The 19,336-nt window shown below is 30.6% G+C and overlaps 1 protein-coding gene across 1 annotated transcript; it reads right to left on the bottom strand.

Annotated features, from left to right (window-relative positions):
* Positions 1-1,344: 1,344 nt before the first annotated feature.
* LOC108914328 (methylthioribose-1-phosphate isomerase) lies at positions 1,345-19,171 on the bottom strand. Its single transcript, XM_018720113.1, has 7 exons — positions 19,082-19,171; positions 18,862-19,024; positions 18,564-18,799; positions 15,750-15,958; positions 15,507-15,670; positions 9,357-9,558; positions 1,345-1,710 (listed from the first exon to the last, which is right to left on the bottom strand). Exons 2-7 carry the CDS (start codon positions 18,991-18,993, stop codon positions 1,586-1,588), a joined length of 1,068 nt encoding a protein of 355 aa, XP_018575629.1. The 5' UTR covers positions 18,994-19,024; positions 19,082-19,171; the 3' UTR covers positions 1,345-1,585.
* Positions 19,172-19,336: the final 165 nt, after the last annotated feature.

Genomic DNA, 19,336 nt, shown 5'->3' with positions numbered 1-19,336 from the left:
TATAAAAAAGATATACTTGTTTCATTACGATATTTGCAACAGTTTTCCAGAAAAAGCCAATTTTAATTCATACTGAAAATTAAAAATTATAGAGAACCTAGAATTCTATTTTCCCTACATGAAATAAGTATGTAGAAATAGTCAAGGATTTCGATTTCAGAAAAAAAATATTACGAATTTAACAAATAAAAAAGTTACGGATATTGAACCTTGGCTTGCCCCCGTAGGGACGCCCCTGAAAATAATGTGTCAATTTGGTTTAGATCAGCAGTATTCAAACTGTGTTCTACGAAATCCTGGAGTTCCGCACAACCTCTCTGGGGGTTCCGCGACTCAAGTCAAAAATTTCAAATTTTATTATCGATAATTACAAAATTCAAGAAAATGTATACTCTTAAAACTTTTATTTTTATAAGTACACGCGTATAAGTTACTATAAGAGCTTTATCTGTTTATGCAAGTGCAAGTAAGTCGGCTTAGAACTTTTAAGCTGGTGCAACGTTCTTCACGTTGGTGACGTCACCTCTCCCTTGATTTTTAGCTAGACATTTATAAGGAATATTCTGAAATTGCTGACCAGGCAATAAATGTATTAATGCCTTGTACAACTACGTACTTGTAAGAAAAATCATTTTCCACATACGTAGCGACAAAAACAAAGTATCGCGATGCGCTTAAGGCCGAATTTGAAATGCGATTGCAACTTACAACAATAGCACCTGATTTTAACATATTATGTAAAAATATTCAAGGACATCCCAATCTTTGTTTATAATTAAGTACTCTTTTTTTAATTACTCAATAAATATTTACTTTAAACTTTACAGTCTTTAATTTTTACTTAGAATTTATTTTGTTAATCGTAGTATTTATAAATATATTAAATAATCAGTAAAAAATGTGTTGGAACATTTTTTTAGGTGTGGAAGTTTCTCAAAAAAATCGAAGTGTTGGCGAAGTTCCGCAAGTCGTAAAAGTTTGAAGACCGCTGGTTTAGATAAAGTAATTTCTAATAAAATTGTATTCATTTATCTAGAAGCATTTTCGAGATATTGTAATAAAATTGTGTCTTAATGGCCCCCTTTAAAGAGGTGTAGTGCAACAGGGGGGCGTTTTCGGACCCACGTCGATATGAACTTATTTACTAAAAATTACTTTCTCTATCATCTGTGTTCGCTTGACAGGCCGGAAATGAAACACCCTGTATTGTATTTCCGGAGAAGTTTACTTTAAAGTAATTTTTTCTTCAGTAGAATTTTTTAATGCAATTAAAACAAATTTATGAATTCATAATAAATTTATTTCTAACTGCTAATTAAAAAATATAATGGCACGAATCTAATTGAAAAAATGTAAATTTGTATATAAAGTTGTGACGCATATAAAAAAACCTATTGTACATTTTGTACTATTTTAATATAATAGCCTGCGAACGTGTTTAAGTACCAGTAGTATTGACAGTTATAGACTTATTGTAAAAATAACTGTAAAATAATTTAAGTTTCACAACACAATTTATTTGTAAAATCATCCAAAAATAGGTAGGTATTCTTATTCGACAAATTCAATGAACTATGACAGTTTTTTAGGAACCAGTGTCGGCCAACTGATCTTTCAACTGTTCGGGTCGGTACACTCCTCTTTCTGTAATGATGCCAGCTATAAGCGATGCAGGAGTCACATCGAAAGCAGGATTCCAACAGGCAATTCCTATAAACAAAAATTTATTTATAAACTATTTATATTCAAAAAATGTCTGCTTTCCAACAAATTTTACAAACTTGGATTGTTAGAAATAACTCAAGTTGGCAGAAGCAATTATACAGGTGTACCATTTAATTTTTTTCTGAAAACTAAAAGGCCTATTTTAAACCGATACTAACCATAGGTAGAACCGAATAAACGCTAAAAAATATATTTTTTTATATTCATGCTTACAGGTGGTGTTATTGTGCCGAAAACAAACACACTTTGACAGTTTTGTGCCTCTTTACTCATTCTGTAAAATTAACCCTTCATCATATATTTCCATTTTATTTACTGTTCCGATACGAATAATGTTCTATAACTTTTTCTAATACAAGTTCTTAATACATTTTTTTACAATAAACAAGGGTAACACCACTGTAAAATTCTAAAATAAAGTGTTTTTAGTGACTTTTTTTTAATAGTAGGAAAAGTTAAAGGATAATAATATTCAAAATGCTATTAACCGTGTCTTTAAGTATTAAAAAAATATATATGTATTTATTCGTAAATGGCGATGCTCTGCGGCATGCGGTGTAACTGATGCAAATTTGAAGATGGATAAAAAAAAAATTTTCTCATAATCTATATGAGTATGACTAGAGAAATACTTATGGGATTTTGAAAACATTAATTTTTATGTGATTGGCGAGCATTTGAAGTAAAAAGTTCAATTTTTGACAAAAAAAGGGGCAATAATTTGTCAATAAATAATGTTAAAATCAATTTACCGAAAATCTCGTACATACTTAGGGTTCATAGTTCCAAATATAGAATTTCCTGACTTTTTCAGGTTTTCCCTGACTTATAAAAAAAAATTCAGGTCACTTGTAGTTAATTTTTACACACTAATTGGTGTTTATGCATTAGACTTTTTCTAGACTGGACCATAATATTTTTATACTCAAAGAACCTCTTATTGTTTCAAAACCACAAATTAGTGTAATAAAATAAGATTTTGACTTCGGAAAAATTAGCAGGTCGGGTAACTTTTGAGGACATACTTGTGAGGGTGTTAGGAACAACATATAAAAAGTTACCAACCGTAAAGTGTACGCTTGATTATTTGTTTAACAAATTAGTTGCAAAATTCCATTGTTTATTGTATATCTTAACAAATTCCATTTAAAAAAAAGATTCTAATTGCGCCAATCGAAAGAACGGGAAATTTTACATGAAAAAACTATATAAAGTTATTTTCTAAAATGAAAACTGTAGGTTGTAGAATTTTTTTTAAATCGTACGAAAATGTGAAGAGTCGACACTTGCGCGCAGGACTCTAGGAGCGCGCGGCCTCGCGTGCTGTCCTTGTTATATCTTTTGATCTATTTGATCAAGTTAAGTCCACAAAAATTTAAATGAAAGAGGAATCTTGTAGCTAACAAGTTATCATGATTTTAAAATTGAAAAAAATATTTACAGAAATAGTGTGTAAATAAAGTTATGTAACAGTAGAATTTTCTACAAAATTAATTAAAAATCTGCCATTTTTTAATTTTTAAGATAAAAATCTAAAACTTTCCGAGATTACTCTTGAAATAGCATTTAAAATACTGAGTGATATAAAAAAATCTTAAAATTTTAATTCGAAAAATACAACGCTCCAAATATTCAATAATTTAAAAAAAAGGCAAATTTCATTTTTTAGGTCACGTTTCAAAGTCCATTAACTTCAGTTCAAAATATGATATTGCAACTTTACAAGAGCATTTTTTGAAGGTTGAAAACTGTACTTTAAGATGGTCCATTTTGTTTTATTTAAAATGTTGAATTTATAATAAAATTTAAAGAAAAACAAAAAATTTGTTTTGTTGTTAATAAAGTTAAAAAAAAATTGTTCTTGCTTAAATTTTTGTTACTATAATTCAATAAATTGTCGTGAGATTCAGTTTTATCTATATTTTTTCATGATGAAATTATGTAGTACTCGTAGAAGTTTGTCTCGTAATGTAATTCATTCTTGTGATTCGAGAATTATATTTTTGAATATTAGAAAGAGGTAGAGAGAACATCTTTTCGATGAATGGAGCTCACCTGGCGCATGCTACGTATCTAACGGAGGGAAGGGAGAATGTTGGAAATATAGTGGCTTACTTTCACAGTTTGCCTTGTGAAGTCAAACATATCTACCACGTGTTTTTTTATTCTCGTCTCATTTTTTATTTAAAAAATATTTGCTTACAAAGTTTTAGTAATAATTGTTATTCATAAATAAATAAATGAGTTTCGATACAAATGCTTCGTCAAAGAAACAAGAAAACCAAAAAAAATTAATTTAGCTGCACTTCCACTATCAGAAGATGCAGCTAACCTGCATTTCAAAAGGGTATATTACCAAGTGTAGGTTTGGCTTGACAAAAAATTGCAAGCAGAAGACTGGGGTTGGAAGCGAGAGGATTCGGGTATGACTCCAACTTTTATTACTCAAGATCCAGCACCAAGTGAACTTCTCAAAATGATTTTTTGTCGATGCAAAAGTGGCTGTGCTAATAATTGCCGGAAGGCGGGTCTACTTTGCACCATAGCATGCTCTAATTGTTCCAGAGCTGATTGTCTAAATTGCCAAGCATTTTTCGAAGAAGAACGAGAATCAGACCAATTGCCAGAACTTACAATAATCCAAAAGAAAGGAAATTAAATATTGTTATTTTTTTATATTTCTATTTTTAATATGCAAATGCTTTTTCATATTTAATAAATTTGTTAATTAAGAATTCCATATATTGACTTTATACAGAACCCTAAACATCGTACCTAAATTTCTTTAAAATTTAACGAGTTGATTTCATTTTATATTTATCCAATGATCTGAAAAATCCTAAAAATATCAATATGAGTAAAATTGCTTTGAAAATGTAATTTTAAAATAAATTGTTTAAAAAAGTCGACCATATTGGATCAGCCATTTTGAATTTTCATTTTCTGATATAATATTCTTGTTCAGAGACCTCAAAAACCCCTATAATATCAATTTGATTAAAATTGCTTTGAAAATTGAAATTTTTTAATAAATTGTTTTAAAAAGTCGGCCATATTGGATCAGCCATTTTGTATTTTTATTTTTTAACATTATATTCTTATTCAGTGACCTCGAAAACCCCTATAGTATTAATTTGATTAAAATTGGTTTGAAATTTTGTGATTTATTTAAAATAACACAAGCACACAAAAAAATATAATGTTAAGACCCAGAGGGTAGACCACCCTTCCCCTCCGTTTTTGGAGTCGCTGAAACCGAATATGACCATTAAAAAAAAATTTAACTAGCCATTTCCCCGTTACCACCCCCCTTCTGGGAGTTGAAATGTCAATTCTCATACAATGTCGAGTAGGGTGTGTATTCCTATGTTTTCTGAGCCAGTAGGAACGAAGAAGACTACCAAAAATGAATTAGACCCCCTCGTTACCCCCTAGCATCTCTTTACCACCCCATACACCTCTTTCTGGGGGTTGAAGTGTCAATTTTCATATAAAGTCGAGTGGGTTGTGTATGCCTACGTTTTCTAGGGTGCTGAAAACAAATGTGGGTGGCAAGGGGTGCTGAGGGTTGAGGAGAGGATTGGATTCATTTTCGCTAGTCTTCTTTGTTTTCAGAAGCCTAGAAAATGTAGGCATACACAACCCACTTAACTTTGTTTGAAAATTGACACTTCAACCCCCATAAAGGGGTGTATGGGGTTGGTAAAGTGACACTAGAGGGTAACGAGGAAGTCTAATTCATTTTTGGTAATCTTCTTCATTCTTAGTGGCCCAGAAATCATTTCAACTCCCAGAAGGTGGTGTATCGGGGTGGTAACGGGGAAATCGCTATTTAAAATTTTTTTAGGGTCATATTCGGTTTCAGTGACCCCAAAAACGGAGGGGTAGGGGGGTCTACCCTCTGAGTCTTGACATTATTTTTTTTTCTGTGCCTGTGTAATCTTTGAAAAACCGTTTTTTATTGTTTAAACAATTAAATAATAATTAGCACACAAATATAAGTTTATAACTTTTTTCTATAAGCAATTTCAAGGCGATTGAAAAAGGTTTTATGAAAATCCAAGGCTCTGCTAATTATTCCGAAATAATGCATATTTTTAAGCTACGTTTACTCCACTAAATAGTTTTTGTTCAATAACCCAGGGCTGGCTTTCACAAAATTTCCAGATGCAAACATCAAATTCCCTGAAATTCATGAATATTTTTAAAATTCCCTGACTATTCCCTGTTTTTTATGAAGAATAATAAATTTCCTGACTTTTTCCTGTATTCCCAGTTTTCCAGGCCGCAATGAACCCTGGACTAACTTCTCTTTGGAATATTATTTTAGAGATATGCTCAAAATTTGGAGCGAATAGAATCAATATTGTTGAAGTTATGCTGCGTGCCTTTTCAGAAAATCATGTTTTGGGAAAAACGACTTTAAAGTTTTGAAATGCTTCTGATTGAACATAAGCTCCTTCTAACGACATCTGTTGGTATTAACTATATCGTTAGTAATATTAGAGAAGTTAGAAATCAAAAGGTAAGTCATTAGGCTATACCCCAACAGATATCTTCTATGTGCCCCAGATAGTCGTTTCGGAGCAGTCCGACGTGCTTGGGAAAGAGCTCGGAATTTCAAAGAAAAAAGTTTTGTACAGGCATAAAACTTTTTGCCTCTTATTCTAAAAGGTTCAAAGCATCTTTTAAATCAATAAAAAAAATTGATTTTCTGAAATTGTACAGTGGTCTTACCTCTTAAATCACAATGAGGAAATTATTGCACACCTTCCAATCCAATTAAAATCTGTGATTTTAAATAAGACCCTCCAAATTAATGTATGAGCAATGTACTAAATTTGGCAACTCGATCAACAAAAATTCTAAGTGACTCTTACTTTTAGATATTTCCTTTATAAAGGTATGCACATATTTGGTGGTCATTCTAAATGTCCCTCCAAACATTTACAGTGAAATCAATTATTGACTTCTAATTTATGAGTTTTAGACAGGCGCGGCGGTAGCCGAAGCGGCCAAGGCTTGCCTACAGAGGCGAGCCAGGGCTGTGTGGCAAAATCGTAGTGGGTTCGAATCCCGCACGCGGCAGGAAAATTCTTTCGAATTTTCCTGTCGTACCATGGATGTTTGTGATTGTTAAGGTGGAGGGTAGTGTAAGTTAGCAGGCAAAAAGGGCCAAGCATGGCCTAATTGCTGGTAAGCTTCATTATCTTTACCTTATCTTTATGAGTTTTAGACTGTTCTAATTTAATTTGATTTTTTTGTCGTAATGGGACGTTGAATAAGTTCTCGCTGTTTTTCAACAAATAGCGTTACCAGAACTATAAGCGTGTAGTTTAAGATTGTAACGCACCTATAAAGAAGCACTGTAAGCACGCTTGAAATTCAATGTATCTTATTTTGGCAAAGTGTAAACTACTTTTTTTTAGAATGTTAAACATAACTGTGCTCTGTCGCAAAAAACATGCAGAAATTGATTTAGACACTTCAAAAATAATTAATTTGATATTGAAGATAAAGAACGCTCTAGCGCATCAAAACAATTTGAAGATGAGGAATTGGAGGCATTCATGAAAACTCATGCCAGACGCTAGTTGAACTTGCGAGTCATTAGGAGTTAATCAAACGACAGTTTCGAAAGCATTAAGAATAATTCAAAACAAAGCCATTGGGTGCTGTACGTGGGCAAAGCTGAATATCCATGGTTTCAAGCTTCTGCTCTGCATTTGGTGCAATCAGTTGGGCGTAGTTTATTATGAGCTGATGAAACAGAATGAAACCATCACGGGAGATCGTTATCAACACAATTGATACGTTTGAGCCGAGCATTGAAGGAAAAACGGCAGCTGTAAGAGCAGAGACATGACACAGCACTTTTGCAGCATGACAAGGCTAGGTCGCATGTAGGAGATGACAACCTACTTAAATGGGAAGTCCTGCCCCACCCGCCGTATTCACTCCTTCTGACTATCACTTGTTCCAATCGATGGCACATGGCCTCGCTGAGCACACTTCCATTCTTATGGATGCCAAAAAATGGGTCGACTTTTGGATAGCCTCAAAAGACGTGTCGTTTTTCCAACATGGAATTAAAATACTACCAGAAAGACAAGCTAGTGATGGACAATACTTTCAGTGACATTTTTTTACTAATTTTTTAAAAATATAGTAGTAATTTTCTCGAAAAAAATAGCGAGAACTTATTCAACATTCCATTACATAAAATAAAAAATAAATTGCTATTTATGTAACAAATATGCAAATAAATCTGTATTTTTGCCTTAGCCGAGTCTTGAATAACTATAGTAGGATCGTATTCGATGCAAAGTAGAGCAAAAAATTGTCGGTCTTTTATCAAAGGAAAAACGTGTCACCATTTTTAAGACGCGTAAAATGAATCATTTCAAATTTAAAATGAAATTGAATGTAAAATCTGAAATACCGCATGATACACATTGTGTTTTGGTAGTAGATGTAGTCGCCCAGGTGCATCGAGTGTATGAAGTGATCGGTTATACGTCAAATACTAATCTGGCGAGCTTGGTCATAAATCAGAGACCATCTCCAAAAAAACAAGTAAACGACAGTAGCACGTACAGACGTAAAATGTAGTACATATGTTGAGTTTAAAAAACAAACTGGATTTATAATAAATTACATTTAAAATAAGTAGTTTATGAGAATAAAGGAATTTTTGAAGGAACAGGGGTGCCAGACTTGGACTGATCCCTTCATCCTTTCATAATGCATAAAGAAATTATTCAATTTCTAAACCCCTTAAAACCGTACTGTACTGGATCCCTTGACAGGCAATGATTTATTACTTTCCATCGAATATGATTCTACTATAGGTAAACCCATCAAAACATTTTGCACTGTTATACAAATTATTTCAATACGAGCTCCACATATTTCTAAAACGCAAAATATTAGATCATTCAGCATCCCTTAAAATGTCTTATCACCAAGTTTCATCAAATCCGATACATCTTCAAACGAGCACTAGTTGGCTGTGTATTGCATTAATAAAAAACAGTAGTATCACAGTCAGATACAGTTTTTTTTAACCTACATTTCATAGAAAAAATTTTTTAAATCCAAAAAATAAAGAAGTTACAGGCTTGTATTACATTTCGCAACATCATGGAGTGCTCGCCTGAAGATATATCGATTTTGATGAAACTTAGTAGTAAGATGTTTTAAGGGATGCTGAATGAGAATACATAATCTGTTTTTTGGAAAAAAAATCGCTAAAACCAATCAGCTGTTTTGATGTCAAGAAAACTCGTCCTAGTTGGTCGTGAATTGCATTAATAAAAACAGCAGTATCACAGTTAGATAGATTTTTTTTTACCCTACATTCCCAAATAAAAATTTTTGAAATCGGCCAAAAAATAAAGAAGTTACAGGCTTCTATCATATTTATGCGCGACACCCTGTATATGCATGTCAAATTGCAATCTTTACTATGCTTATGGAACGTATAAATTTAAAATGTATCTTTTAGCTTCGACGAAAACACCAATGGCAACGTTAAGTAGTACATCCTGTACACATGAATGTAAAAAGGTGGTTGCAAATAGCGAGATTTATTGTTAATTAAGAGTAAAATTATTTATCATTTATTTTACCTTTTGCAGCAATTCTGTGCTCTCCGACATGAGTCATCTCCCTATCCGGACGTTCTTCAATTACAATATGATCACCACTAGGTATGGACAAATCCACAGAAGTAAATGGTGCAGCTATATAAAACGGCACCCCATGGTGCTTTGCCAGAACAGCAATCTGATACGTTCCGATTTTGTTTGCTGTATCTCCATTTGCAGCAATCTGTAATTCAAAAATTGTATGGGTTACCTAAATCTCCATCTCAATACTGAAGTTCAATCACGCATTAGAGAGCTTTGTCTGTAAGTGGGTACAGATTGGAATATGGAATTTAAAATGATGTTAAAACATTCATTATATTTTAATACGTATGTAAAACCCGAAATACAGATAATTTTACTTTATCTAAAAAATGTCATTAGCCATGAAATATTAATAGCTAATATTTAAATTATGGACGGTTAGGTTAAAGTTGCCATTTTAGTATGGTGATGATAAATAAATTATTAAGTATTAAGTAAGTATTAAATTAAGTTATAATTATTAAACCAAGACTAAATATATGAAAACCTATTTTAAGAAAAGAAAAATATGTGATATGAATAAATTATAAATTGAAAATGCTAACACAGGCTATAACGGATATCAAAAAAATATACAAAAATCATTTACTTCATTTGAACATCATGTTAATAAATGAAAGTATTGTTAAATTGAAAGTTGCAACTTTCATACATTTTAAAATTATGAAAATATGTAATTTGACAATAATATATGGTACATTAATGACAAATTTACAGAAATTAACTAAAAAATTTTATTTAATAACTAATTTAAAGTAATTTTTTTATTTTTACTTGAGAATAGCAGGTACTCAATAGATGTTAGAAACATATTTATAAAAAAACTTTGAACTTTTATAAAGCATTAATAAAATATTCTAAATAAATATTTTTTATCTGGGTCAAAAGCCAGTGTTAATCATTTTTTGATATGCTTTTTGTAGTAATTTTCTGTATTTTAATAAAAAAATAAAGCTGAACTTATTCTTCTGGAAGTTCTTGCTGCAGAAAAGAGCAAAATCACCTGGTCCCTCACAGGTATACGTGTATTTAGATTTATAATATTAGTATTCACATGAAAGATTTACTGTTATATACCTTCAATCCTTTCTACCAGTGTGACACATCATTTTAGCACACACCGTCCAGGTGGAAGTGTTTTCCTTAAAAATTTGTTAAGTGCAATATTTTGAAAGTTTGAATGGTGTGAAAAGTATTATTATTTTTTTAATAAAAGAATTCAAAAACTGAAAAGAGTTTTAGTTTATTTAACTTTAATGGTATGGTACGGTAAGTTTTACACTAACTTTATAATTACAAAATACAGGTAAAATCTCTATTTATTACCAGTAAGTGAAAAATAGAATGTACTGACAAGACTAGATAGGTACCTAGTTTAATGTCAAAATTTTTAAATGCCACTTGTAAAAATTATACAGAATGTTTCAAAAAACATGTTATTGCTCGCAATAATATTTCCCATCCAAACAGAATCCAAAAAATTCCTATCAACATGAGTTCGTTCTTATTTCATTTCTGAATTACATATGCCTTTAGTATCCTTACAATATTTTTCCCGACAAAAGGAATGGGCACAAATCCGGTATTTTACATAAAAATGGGTTTTTTTGCAAAAACTACGCAACTTAGGTATTAAAAAGCTATTAAAAAATTGTATGGTCTACAGAAAGGCATCTAATGAAATCATAAAACACAGTCGAGATTTTTTAAATTTTAAATTATCAGGTTTGGCACGTTTTTTTTTGCCCCCTGTATATCGCAGGTCAACTTTTGATACGATTTTTGAAAGAGCCATCTTCACTCTATAGTTACTGAAAAAAAATAATTCCTAGCTGTCATACAATCATAATTATGTCAACTACTAGAAGTGACGAAACATAGGAAAAAAAATGAAAAGTCGATTATATCGAAAACTAATATTTTAATATGGTTCATAACACAAAGTCCCGTTAATTTTTCACGTAGAATTCGATTATGCCATAAAAAATATAGGTTTCCATTTAAAAAAATTAAGTTGGTACCTGCCTAAGAAAAACTGAACACCCTGTATATGCAAATATATTTTAATTTTGTGCAGCTCGGGAAAGTAGGCAACTCTGTAGAAAAAAAAATTAAGATATCTTTTATTAACCTAAGTATTGGACTTCGCGCAGTAGGTGGACACAGTGTATACTTACGATATACAGACAAATTCAGTTCAAGTTTTGCCAGTACATTGAAACGAATAATTTTCGTTTTAAAATGTAGCCCCAGTTTAAATACTGTATTAAAAAAATAAAAAATAAAGTATCTGTAATAAAGGTAATAACCCATTTGTACATTAAACGTTACATTATGTTGGCTTCTTTTAGTATTTTGGAGTTAGAAATCCCAACACATAACTTCAGATACAGTTTTTAATCGACTAAATATGTAAGTAAAAACATTTGATTATAACAAATTAGGAAACTGTAGCACAATCAATTAGTTATTACAGTTTACTTAACTAACAAATATGTAAGTGTAAACCTAATAAATAAATATTGGCCCTAACCAAAACTTTTGAATTGCAGTTAATGCCATGGCATAACATAAAAAATAATTAATGCCTCTCTTTGAAATTATACCTAAATTTAGACATGTGCATTATGGGTCGGGAACCTGAAAAAGTGATCAAAATACTAAAAGTGCTCCAATTGCCATGAAATGTTGAAATTTCGAATCCGTACTCAAAATTTAGAAATTCAAAATGATGGATACAATGTAGTGGACAAATATGCTAAAGATGCTCCGATTTTGCTGAAGTTTGTTACTGAAAGGTTTTTTGGGTCCCTAATTTCGAATCCGTACTCAAAATTCAGAAATTCTAAATGGCGGATCCAATACGATGACTATAAAATTACAAAATCAGATTATGTAATTGAAACGCATGCAGTTCTACAATGCAGTTATACAAAATCTGTAGTTACCAGGGCTTACCACGAGGAGGTTGCAGTGCAGACCCCTTAATTATCATATCAGTAATTCGGGGTGCTTTATTAGAGTGGGTCCCCTTGCCTCTCACTACTCAGGGTGCTTTATTGAAGTGAGTCCACTTGCCTCTCATTAGCACACCCTAAAGTATTTTTCAGAATTTTTTCAGGTTTTTTCGCAGCGTACTTTTTTATTAAAATTAATAGATATTACTAACAATAAGTATAAATTATTAGAAAAAAAATAGAAAAATCGATTTTTTTCTGCTGTAAATACAAATAAGTAGTTAAAATATTTCTTATAATAGTGTCCTGAGGGGTTTTTTTAATCGTAATCAGCAACCCGAAAAACCCCCGAGCACTAATTTTCATGAAAACAAAAAATTTTTCTGAAGTATTGGCCCGCCATATTGGACCAACCATTTTGAAATTTACAATTTTTACTTCTGATTCATAATCAGTGACTCGAATAACCCCCCCGGTAGGTACTGATTTTCATGAAAATTAAAAACTTTTTTTTAATTATTGGCCCGCCATTTTGAATTTTACAATTCTGGCTTCTGATCAGTGACCTCAAAAATACTTAGATGCTACATTAAAAAAAAGTTCCATCAAGAAATAAAATGTATGGCTCAAAGAGTTAACCTTTTTCACGCGCACTGTCACAGTTTATTATAAAATTCTTCGAATTATGTAAATATTCGCAAAAGTTCGCCGATTTTTCTTAAAGTACACACTCTAAGGCATCCAATGATACATCGCTCCTTTTGATAAGTAGTGGAGTTTAGGAGAGTTCTGTTTCCAAAGTATGGTCAAAGCACTAATATGTATATGAGAGTATAACGTTCCGCCATTTTCTCTGTTTTTCATTTTTGTACTTTGCACCCTATTTCAATGATTTATCGAAGTAAAATGATGGATGAGATGCAATAGCAGACTTTTGAATTGTTGAAATACAACAGTACCAATAAAATATTTGAAAAGTAAAATCGCTGGTTTCATACATGATTTTAAAAGTTTAAGTCATTGCCACATCGAGAATAGTCAGTCAAATTCAATGTAACTTTAAAAATAACTAGTTTAGCTTATCTAGATAACGACAAGACATTTGTTTGAACTCATTTCTGCAGTCGCTTTTTGGCCACTTTTTCAGTTTCCTGGCCCATAGTGATGTGTCTGGAACTGGGACCTGTTTACTGGATGTTCTAAGAAATACGCAGAAACTGCAAAATAATTGAAAAATTTCCAGAAGTGCTCAAAACTTAGAAAACTCAAAAATAGAATTTTCAACCGATTGAGAAGATTTTGATTTCATTTGATGTAAAATAGTCCCCTCTAAGTTTCAACTTTGCAAACACAAAATCGAGTTTTCAAGATTGAACTGACATTAAATTTAGGAAAATAGACAGAAGAACCTTATCCACTGCAGCAAAGTAGCTCTACCGCTGTGCGTTAGAAATAAAAAAAATTCTTTTATGAGATTATTGCAGTTATTATTATTAAAAAATATATTTATTTTTGGTAATGCATCTTTAACACCAAAGCATTTTCAGAACTATGTTCATAGGAAACTCTTCGGGCAATAATGTTTTCTATCTCCTACTTTAGTTTGGCATAATATTTTAGTAATATCTGTATATTACCTAACTGATAATATATTTGCCTTATAATTAGACATTTATATTATATATTATTTATCTCGTTATTTATATACATATGGGAACTAAATAAAAAATTACTTTTTATTTAGCCCCTACACAAGGAACTAAAAAAATTTAAATTGTTGTGTTATGTCAACACACAAAAATTTCAATTAATAATAAATATTAAATGATTTTCAAAAATTAATAACTAAATAGGACTAACTCAAATAATAATAAATTTATTATTAGACCATGCCAAGTGAAAATCTAAAACTATGAAAAATTAAGAAAAACTAGAAAAAGTTAATAGGTATACGTTATACGTGTTGACAATGTAGGGGTTAAATTAACATATAAGTACTAGTGGTTATGCAGAAGTTTACTTTTTATGTGTCGTACAATAAAGTTTCTTTCTACAGAAAAAAAAAATCAATCTAAATAATTTTAAAGCTACCAGTCCTGAAACCTTAGGTGGATATGGCCGCTTGCTCGTCGCATTCAATGCACCACTACTAACAATTTACACACAAAAGTTGACATACAGTGCAACTGATTCACAGACTATTATACTTACTTGTTTAACATTTATTGTTGTTATTTTTAAATTTGTATTATCATTAGATTAATGCTGGTTTTGTTTGTTTTATGTTTTATGTAAAAATCAAATAAACATAATAAAATTAACTTTTAACTTTCCATTAATCGGATCTAATTATGTTGTAATAATAATTGACAAATTTCTCTAGTAATAGTAACTTTCTATAAAATATTGTTATATTAATATTTTATTATAAATATGCACATTATATTTTTTCTTTTAAAACAAGCAAAATTACTATCAATCAAAACCAACTTATAGCACATATATCAACCAACAACTTATTATAGAATGCAACCATTCATTGACATTTTTATGAGTTTTCTTAATAGGGTTGTTATAGTAAATAGCATAATTACTATTTTAATTTATCATATTTCATTGGAAAACTATTTAAATGTAAACATACTGAATTTAATTGAAAGAGAACTCCAATACAAATATCACAGTCTACTAACAAATTGTACACTGGAATTAAATGTACATTATCAGAATCATAGAATCGATTGTCTTTACAGTTGCTAGAGAAACATTCATTTGAGTAAACTTCAACAATCTACATCATAAATTGCGTTTTTTTTGCACAAAATGATTGAAACTCAAAAGTAACGAGTGATAAATATTTTAGAATTAGATCTTTTGGAGTAGATGATAAAAAACAATGCGAAATTATCCTATTTCCATCAAATTTGGTCTGAATTTTTCTTTTCATTGAGAAATTTTTTATTAGTATCATTAAAATGAATTTAAAATTGACATTATGTAGAACTCCATTCGTATCTTCATAATTCTTTATCACTTTATGTTTCATTAAATGAACAAAGATCTCCCAGTTCTTAGAGGATAAAGAAAGGGTCAAAAAAATAAAATTAAAGTTGAAATTGTTATTTCTTACCCTATCTGCTCCAACAACGACTGCAGTAATATTCCTATGCTTCAAAACTGCAGCTACCATACTATCCACAATTAACGTTGCAGGAATTTTGTCATGGACAAGTTCATAAGCAGTTAAACGTGCCCCCTGATTGTATGGTCTCGTTTCAGTGCAATAAACATGTTCTGTAAAATATTTTTTTATATTCTTCTTCAGTCCTTACCAAACATTTTTTCAACAAATTCTTTAAAAAAACGGAATTACCTAATCTCTTCATTCCATGAAGAGTTCGAATGACTCCTAAAGCTGTTCCATAGTTTGCAGTAGCTAAAGAACCCGTGTTACAGTGAGTTAAAATTCTAACAAGACTATCCCCAGAAACTCGAGATAAAACTTCTTTAGCACCATAATCCCCGATCGCTTTATTATCAGCTATGTCTTTGGCTAGCATATCTTCTATAGTTTTTAGGAACCTACAATTTTTTTTATTATAAGAAGCCACATTTAACTAAGTAATATTTTTATTCATAATTTTCTTCAAAGAGCAGGAAACTATGAGTAGCAGTATTTAAACAATGTTACAAAAACTCAACTAAAAGTTACAGTTATACCCAAACTAATTTGATCAGGTTCTAGCTGCCAAGCAAGTCCAGGTAAGAGTTGAATAAAACCGAATTCATATTGGTTAGTTTAATTTATAAAATAAAAATCCTGTTACCATTGAACATATCATTCATGTAGGTACAAAATTTAAAATAGTGCAACAAAATTGTAGGGATTCTAGCTACTTTTATAGAGATTTGTTTATTGCCAACCTAGCTGTTGTTGGCTGTTGTTAGTAACACCGTTGAAGCCACTATTAAAGCTATACAACAATTTACTTTTAAATGTTCAACCATTGCAATTGAATAAAAAATAATAGAGAAATTTTAATTTAGGTGCTGTAATAAACATAGAAGAAACTATACTTATTATTCTACCAGTTCAGACACAGATAAATCCGCGCGGATCACCTATCCTATTCAAATTTCTCAAATTGGAATTTTGAGTAGGTAATCTAATCAGTAATTGATATATACTTGACACCTCTGTTAAGTGTCACAAATAGTATTTTTTTCATGGCATCTAATAGCTGTTTTACATTGACAATTTATTGATCAGTTAATTCATGAAGTCGCTTCATCAAGAAATTGGACAAGTGTAATGCACCAAATCTGCTGTCAAATAACTTCATGAATTTATTCGTCAAGTTCTTGACGAATTAGAACATGTTCTAATTTTCGTCAATTTCTTCGTGAAGTTCGGAAGTATCAACCCAATAGATTTCCAGCCTCAGATCAGTAATGAGGTTATGTTACTGGAATAATTGTGTGGTGTCGTACTAGTTTTGCATTGTTTTTACTGTTGTGTTACTTACAAAAACTAATATTTATATAATATGTGTCAGAACGGTATCGCTGTTGCATCACTACAATTATGCGTAGAAAGGCGACATTTTTGAAATTTATTTGCTTCTTTGATTCATTGGTAGAACTGATTCATACGTCAAAAAACTTGACAAAGTCTGTAGCAGTGTAAAACCACACTGTTTACCAATAAATTCATGAATTAATTCATGAAGAACTTTATCAATTTATTCATGAATAAATTGTCAATGTAAAACAGCTATTAGAGTACCTCTTTTATGCAAAATATGATAAATTTTTATAATTTATGTTTGGTTCGGGAACTAGAAAAAATTGCATACAAAAAAAAATTGTAAAATTTATCCTATGATCCCGCATTTTCTTACACCCCCCTAACAAATTTTGATTTGTATATTATACCAATTATTAAGCATACAAATAGTAATACAACCCCAAAATTTCGCAATTTAATATTAAATTGTTTCGAAGTTATGCAGTAAAAACTATTTCCCAAGTTACCCTTTCAAGGAGCCGTATTTCCCTTAAGGGCTGCCAGTGACAGAAACTCTACTAAGGTTTTCATCATATTTCGACATGTTTTACACACTCTTAAATTTTGAGTACTTATTTTATTAACACCTTGTATATGTATTGGTAGTGACTGACTCTTCACAAAATATCAGCTCCCTAAGTCCATGAAGAGAAAACACATATTTAGGTTTTTGTCTCATTTGGCTTGTCATTCTTCCAAAGTTATGCTACCAAGTTTAGGGACATCTTGTATAATATATTTTTTTTAAATATGTAGCATAATTTTGCAGAGAAAACACTTAGATAATAAATTCAACAAAACTGTCAGGATAGCAAGACAGTTATTACAATTTCTCATGTACCTACTATTTCTTCTCAGTAGTCAAATTTATCTTGCAAAAAAATTGACAAAATGATAATTTTTTATAGACATGATAAATCACTTTCGATGATGTAACAATATAATAATAATATGTTGCTAAGATTGTAATACAGAGACTTATTTTTTAATCATAAAAATAAGTTAATATAAATAAGTAATTTACTTAAAACATTACAAGATAATTAATTATCTATAATTGTTTAGAGATCAAACCTATTCCTTCATTAAAAAAAGATGTTGCATTTATAAAACTTTAAATTACAAATATAGCTAGTAATTAAATAATAAAATAAACTAAAACAATAAGTAGGTAGTATCTCACTTTAATGTAAAATAAAATTTTAATCCAGTCATATTAAATCTCAACACTACAAGATCAAGACAAGGATTTAGGAACTGTAACAATTTTCAGTTATCAATTACTTAGTTATCTTTATGTATTCTAGCTTTCCCTCAGTTGTCAAGTCATTGTTGGAATTTCGCCATATAAGTATTTGTGCGTATACACATTTTAATAAATGACGATATTCCACCATAAAATTAAGTAATGAAAATTGTACACCTGTTACTTTAAAAATTAAATATCAATTTGAAATTTCTGTTTCCAACAAGCAGCCCATTTAAATATTTTGTGAAGAAATTTCAAGTGAGACTATATCAAACATAGCGTAACATTAGAAAGAATATATAACAGCTTTGGTACAAGTACCACTAAGAATACCTTAGTGTCAAGCTTTTTGCTTAAGGTTGAACACTTACTTTGATTTCATTTCATCCAGCGTAACAGCCTCATCTTTACTCAATTGATTAGCTAAGTCAATCAATTCTTCCGCAGCTATTTTCATATTAACGGCTGTAGGTCTCGAGGAAACCAAATAATTTAATTTTCCTTCGATTTCTTGTCTCATTTGTTTCTTAGATTCAAATTTCTCAGCCTTTAATTCCACAGCCAAACTTAGACATCCTACAATGGCTATCGCTGGTGCTCCTCTAACCTAAATATTAATCGGTAGTCTTCCCAAAATCTTCCATATTTCACCTTCAACATTAACCTTACCTGCATCTTATTAATGACCTTCCAACCATCTTCAACACCTTTAACTTGAATATATTTAGACTGAACCGGTAAAAGAAGTTGATCCAAAATTTCTAATGAGTTATTTTCATATTTTATTGCCCTCAAAGACATCTTCAACGTCACTTTTTATTTTTATGTCTGCCTAAAATCGTAAATATATCACACTTCATTCATATATAAAATGTTACTCATGTTATACATATATTATGTATTAATTCAAGACTTATGTACTCGCAGATTGTACTCGTAATTAAATTAACAGGATGTTTAAGTTGTTTCTTGCGTTCTTCCGCTAGATCAAAATTGGTTAAAAATTTAATTTAAAATGAAAACGAAAACTGTCAATTTGATTTTGGTACCGGAATGTGGAGAGATTATGTCGTACAATTAATTTATATTTAAAATAAATGATATTGATGTTTTAATTAATAAACACTACATTACAATAATATTA

The sequence above is a fragment of the Anoplophora glabripennis genome, unplaced genomic scaffold (assembly GCF_000390285.2).
Source record: "Anoplophora glabripennis isolate ALB-LARVAE unplaced genomic scaffold, Agla_2.0 scaffold792, whole genome shotgun sequence".
Lineage (NCBI taxonomy): Eukaryota > Metazoa > Arthropoda > Insecta > Coleoptera > Cerambycidae > Anoplophora > Anoplophora glabripennis.
This window is presented reverse-complemented; position numbering and strand designations above follow the sequence as displayed.

What these genes read in the sequence shown, in the direction of transcription:
- LOC108914328 (XM_018720113.1), bottom strand. Translation starts at nt 18,993, where the DNA reads ATGTCTTTGAGGGCAATAAAATATGAAAATAACTCATTAGAAATTTTG. An exon ending in CTGGATGAAATGAAATCAAA is followed by an intron (nt 15,959 to 18,563) that starts GTAAGTGTTCAA and finishes AAAAAATTGTAG; the next exon opens with GTTCCTAAAAACTATAGAAG. An exon ending in TCGTTGTTGGAGCAGATAGG is followed by an intron (nt 9,559 to 15,506) that starts GTAAGAAATAAC and finishes TTTGAATTACAG; the next exon opens with ATTGCTGCAAATGGAGATAC.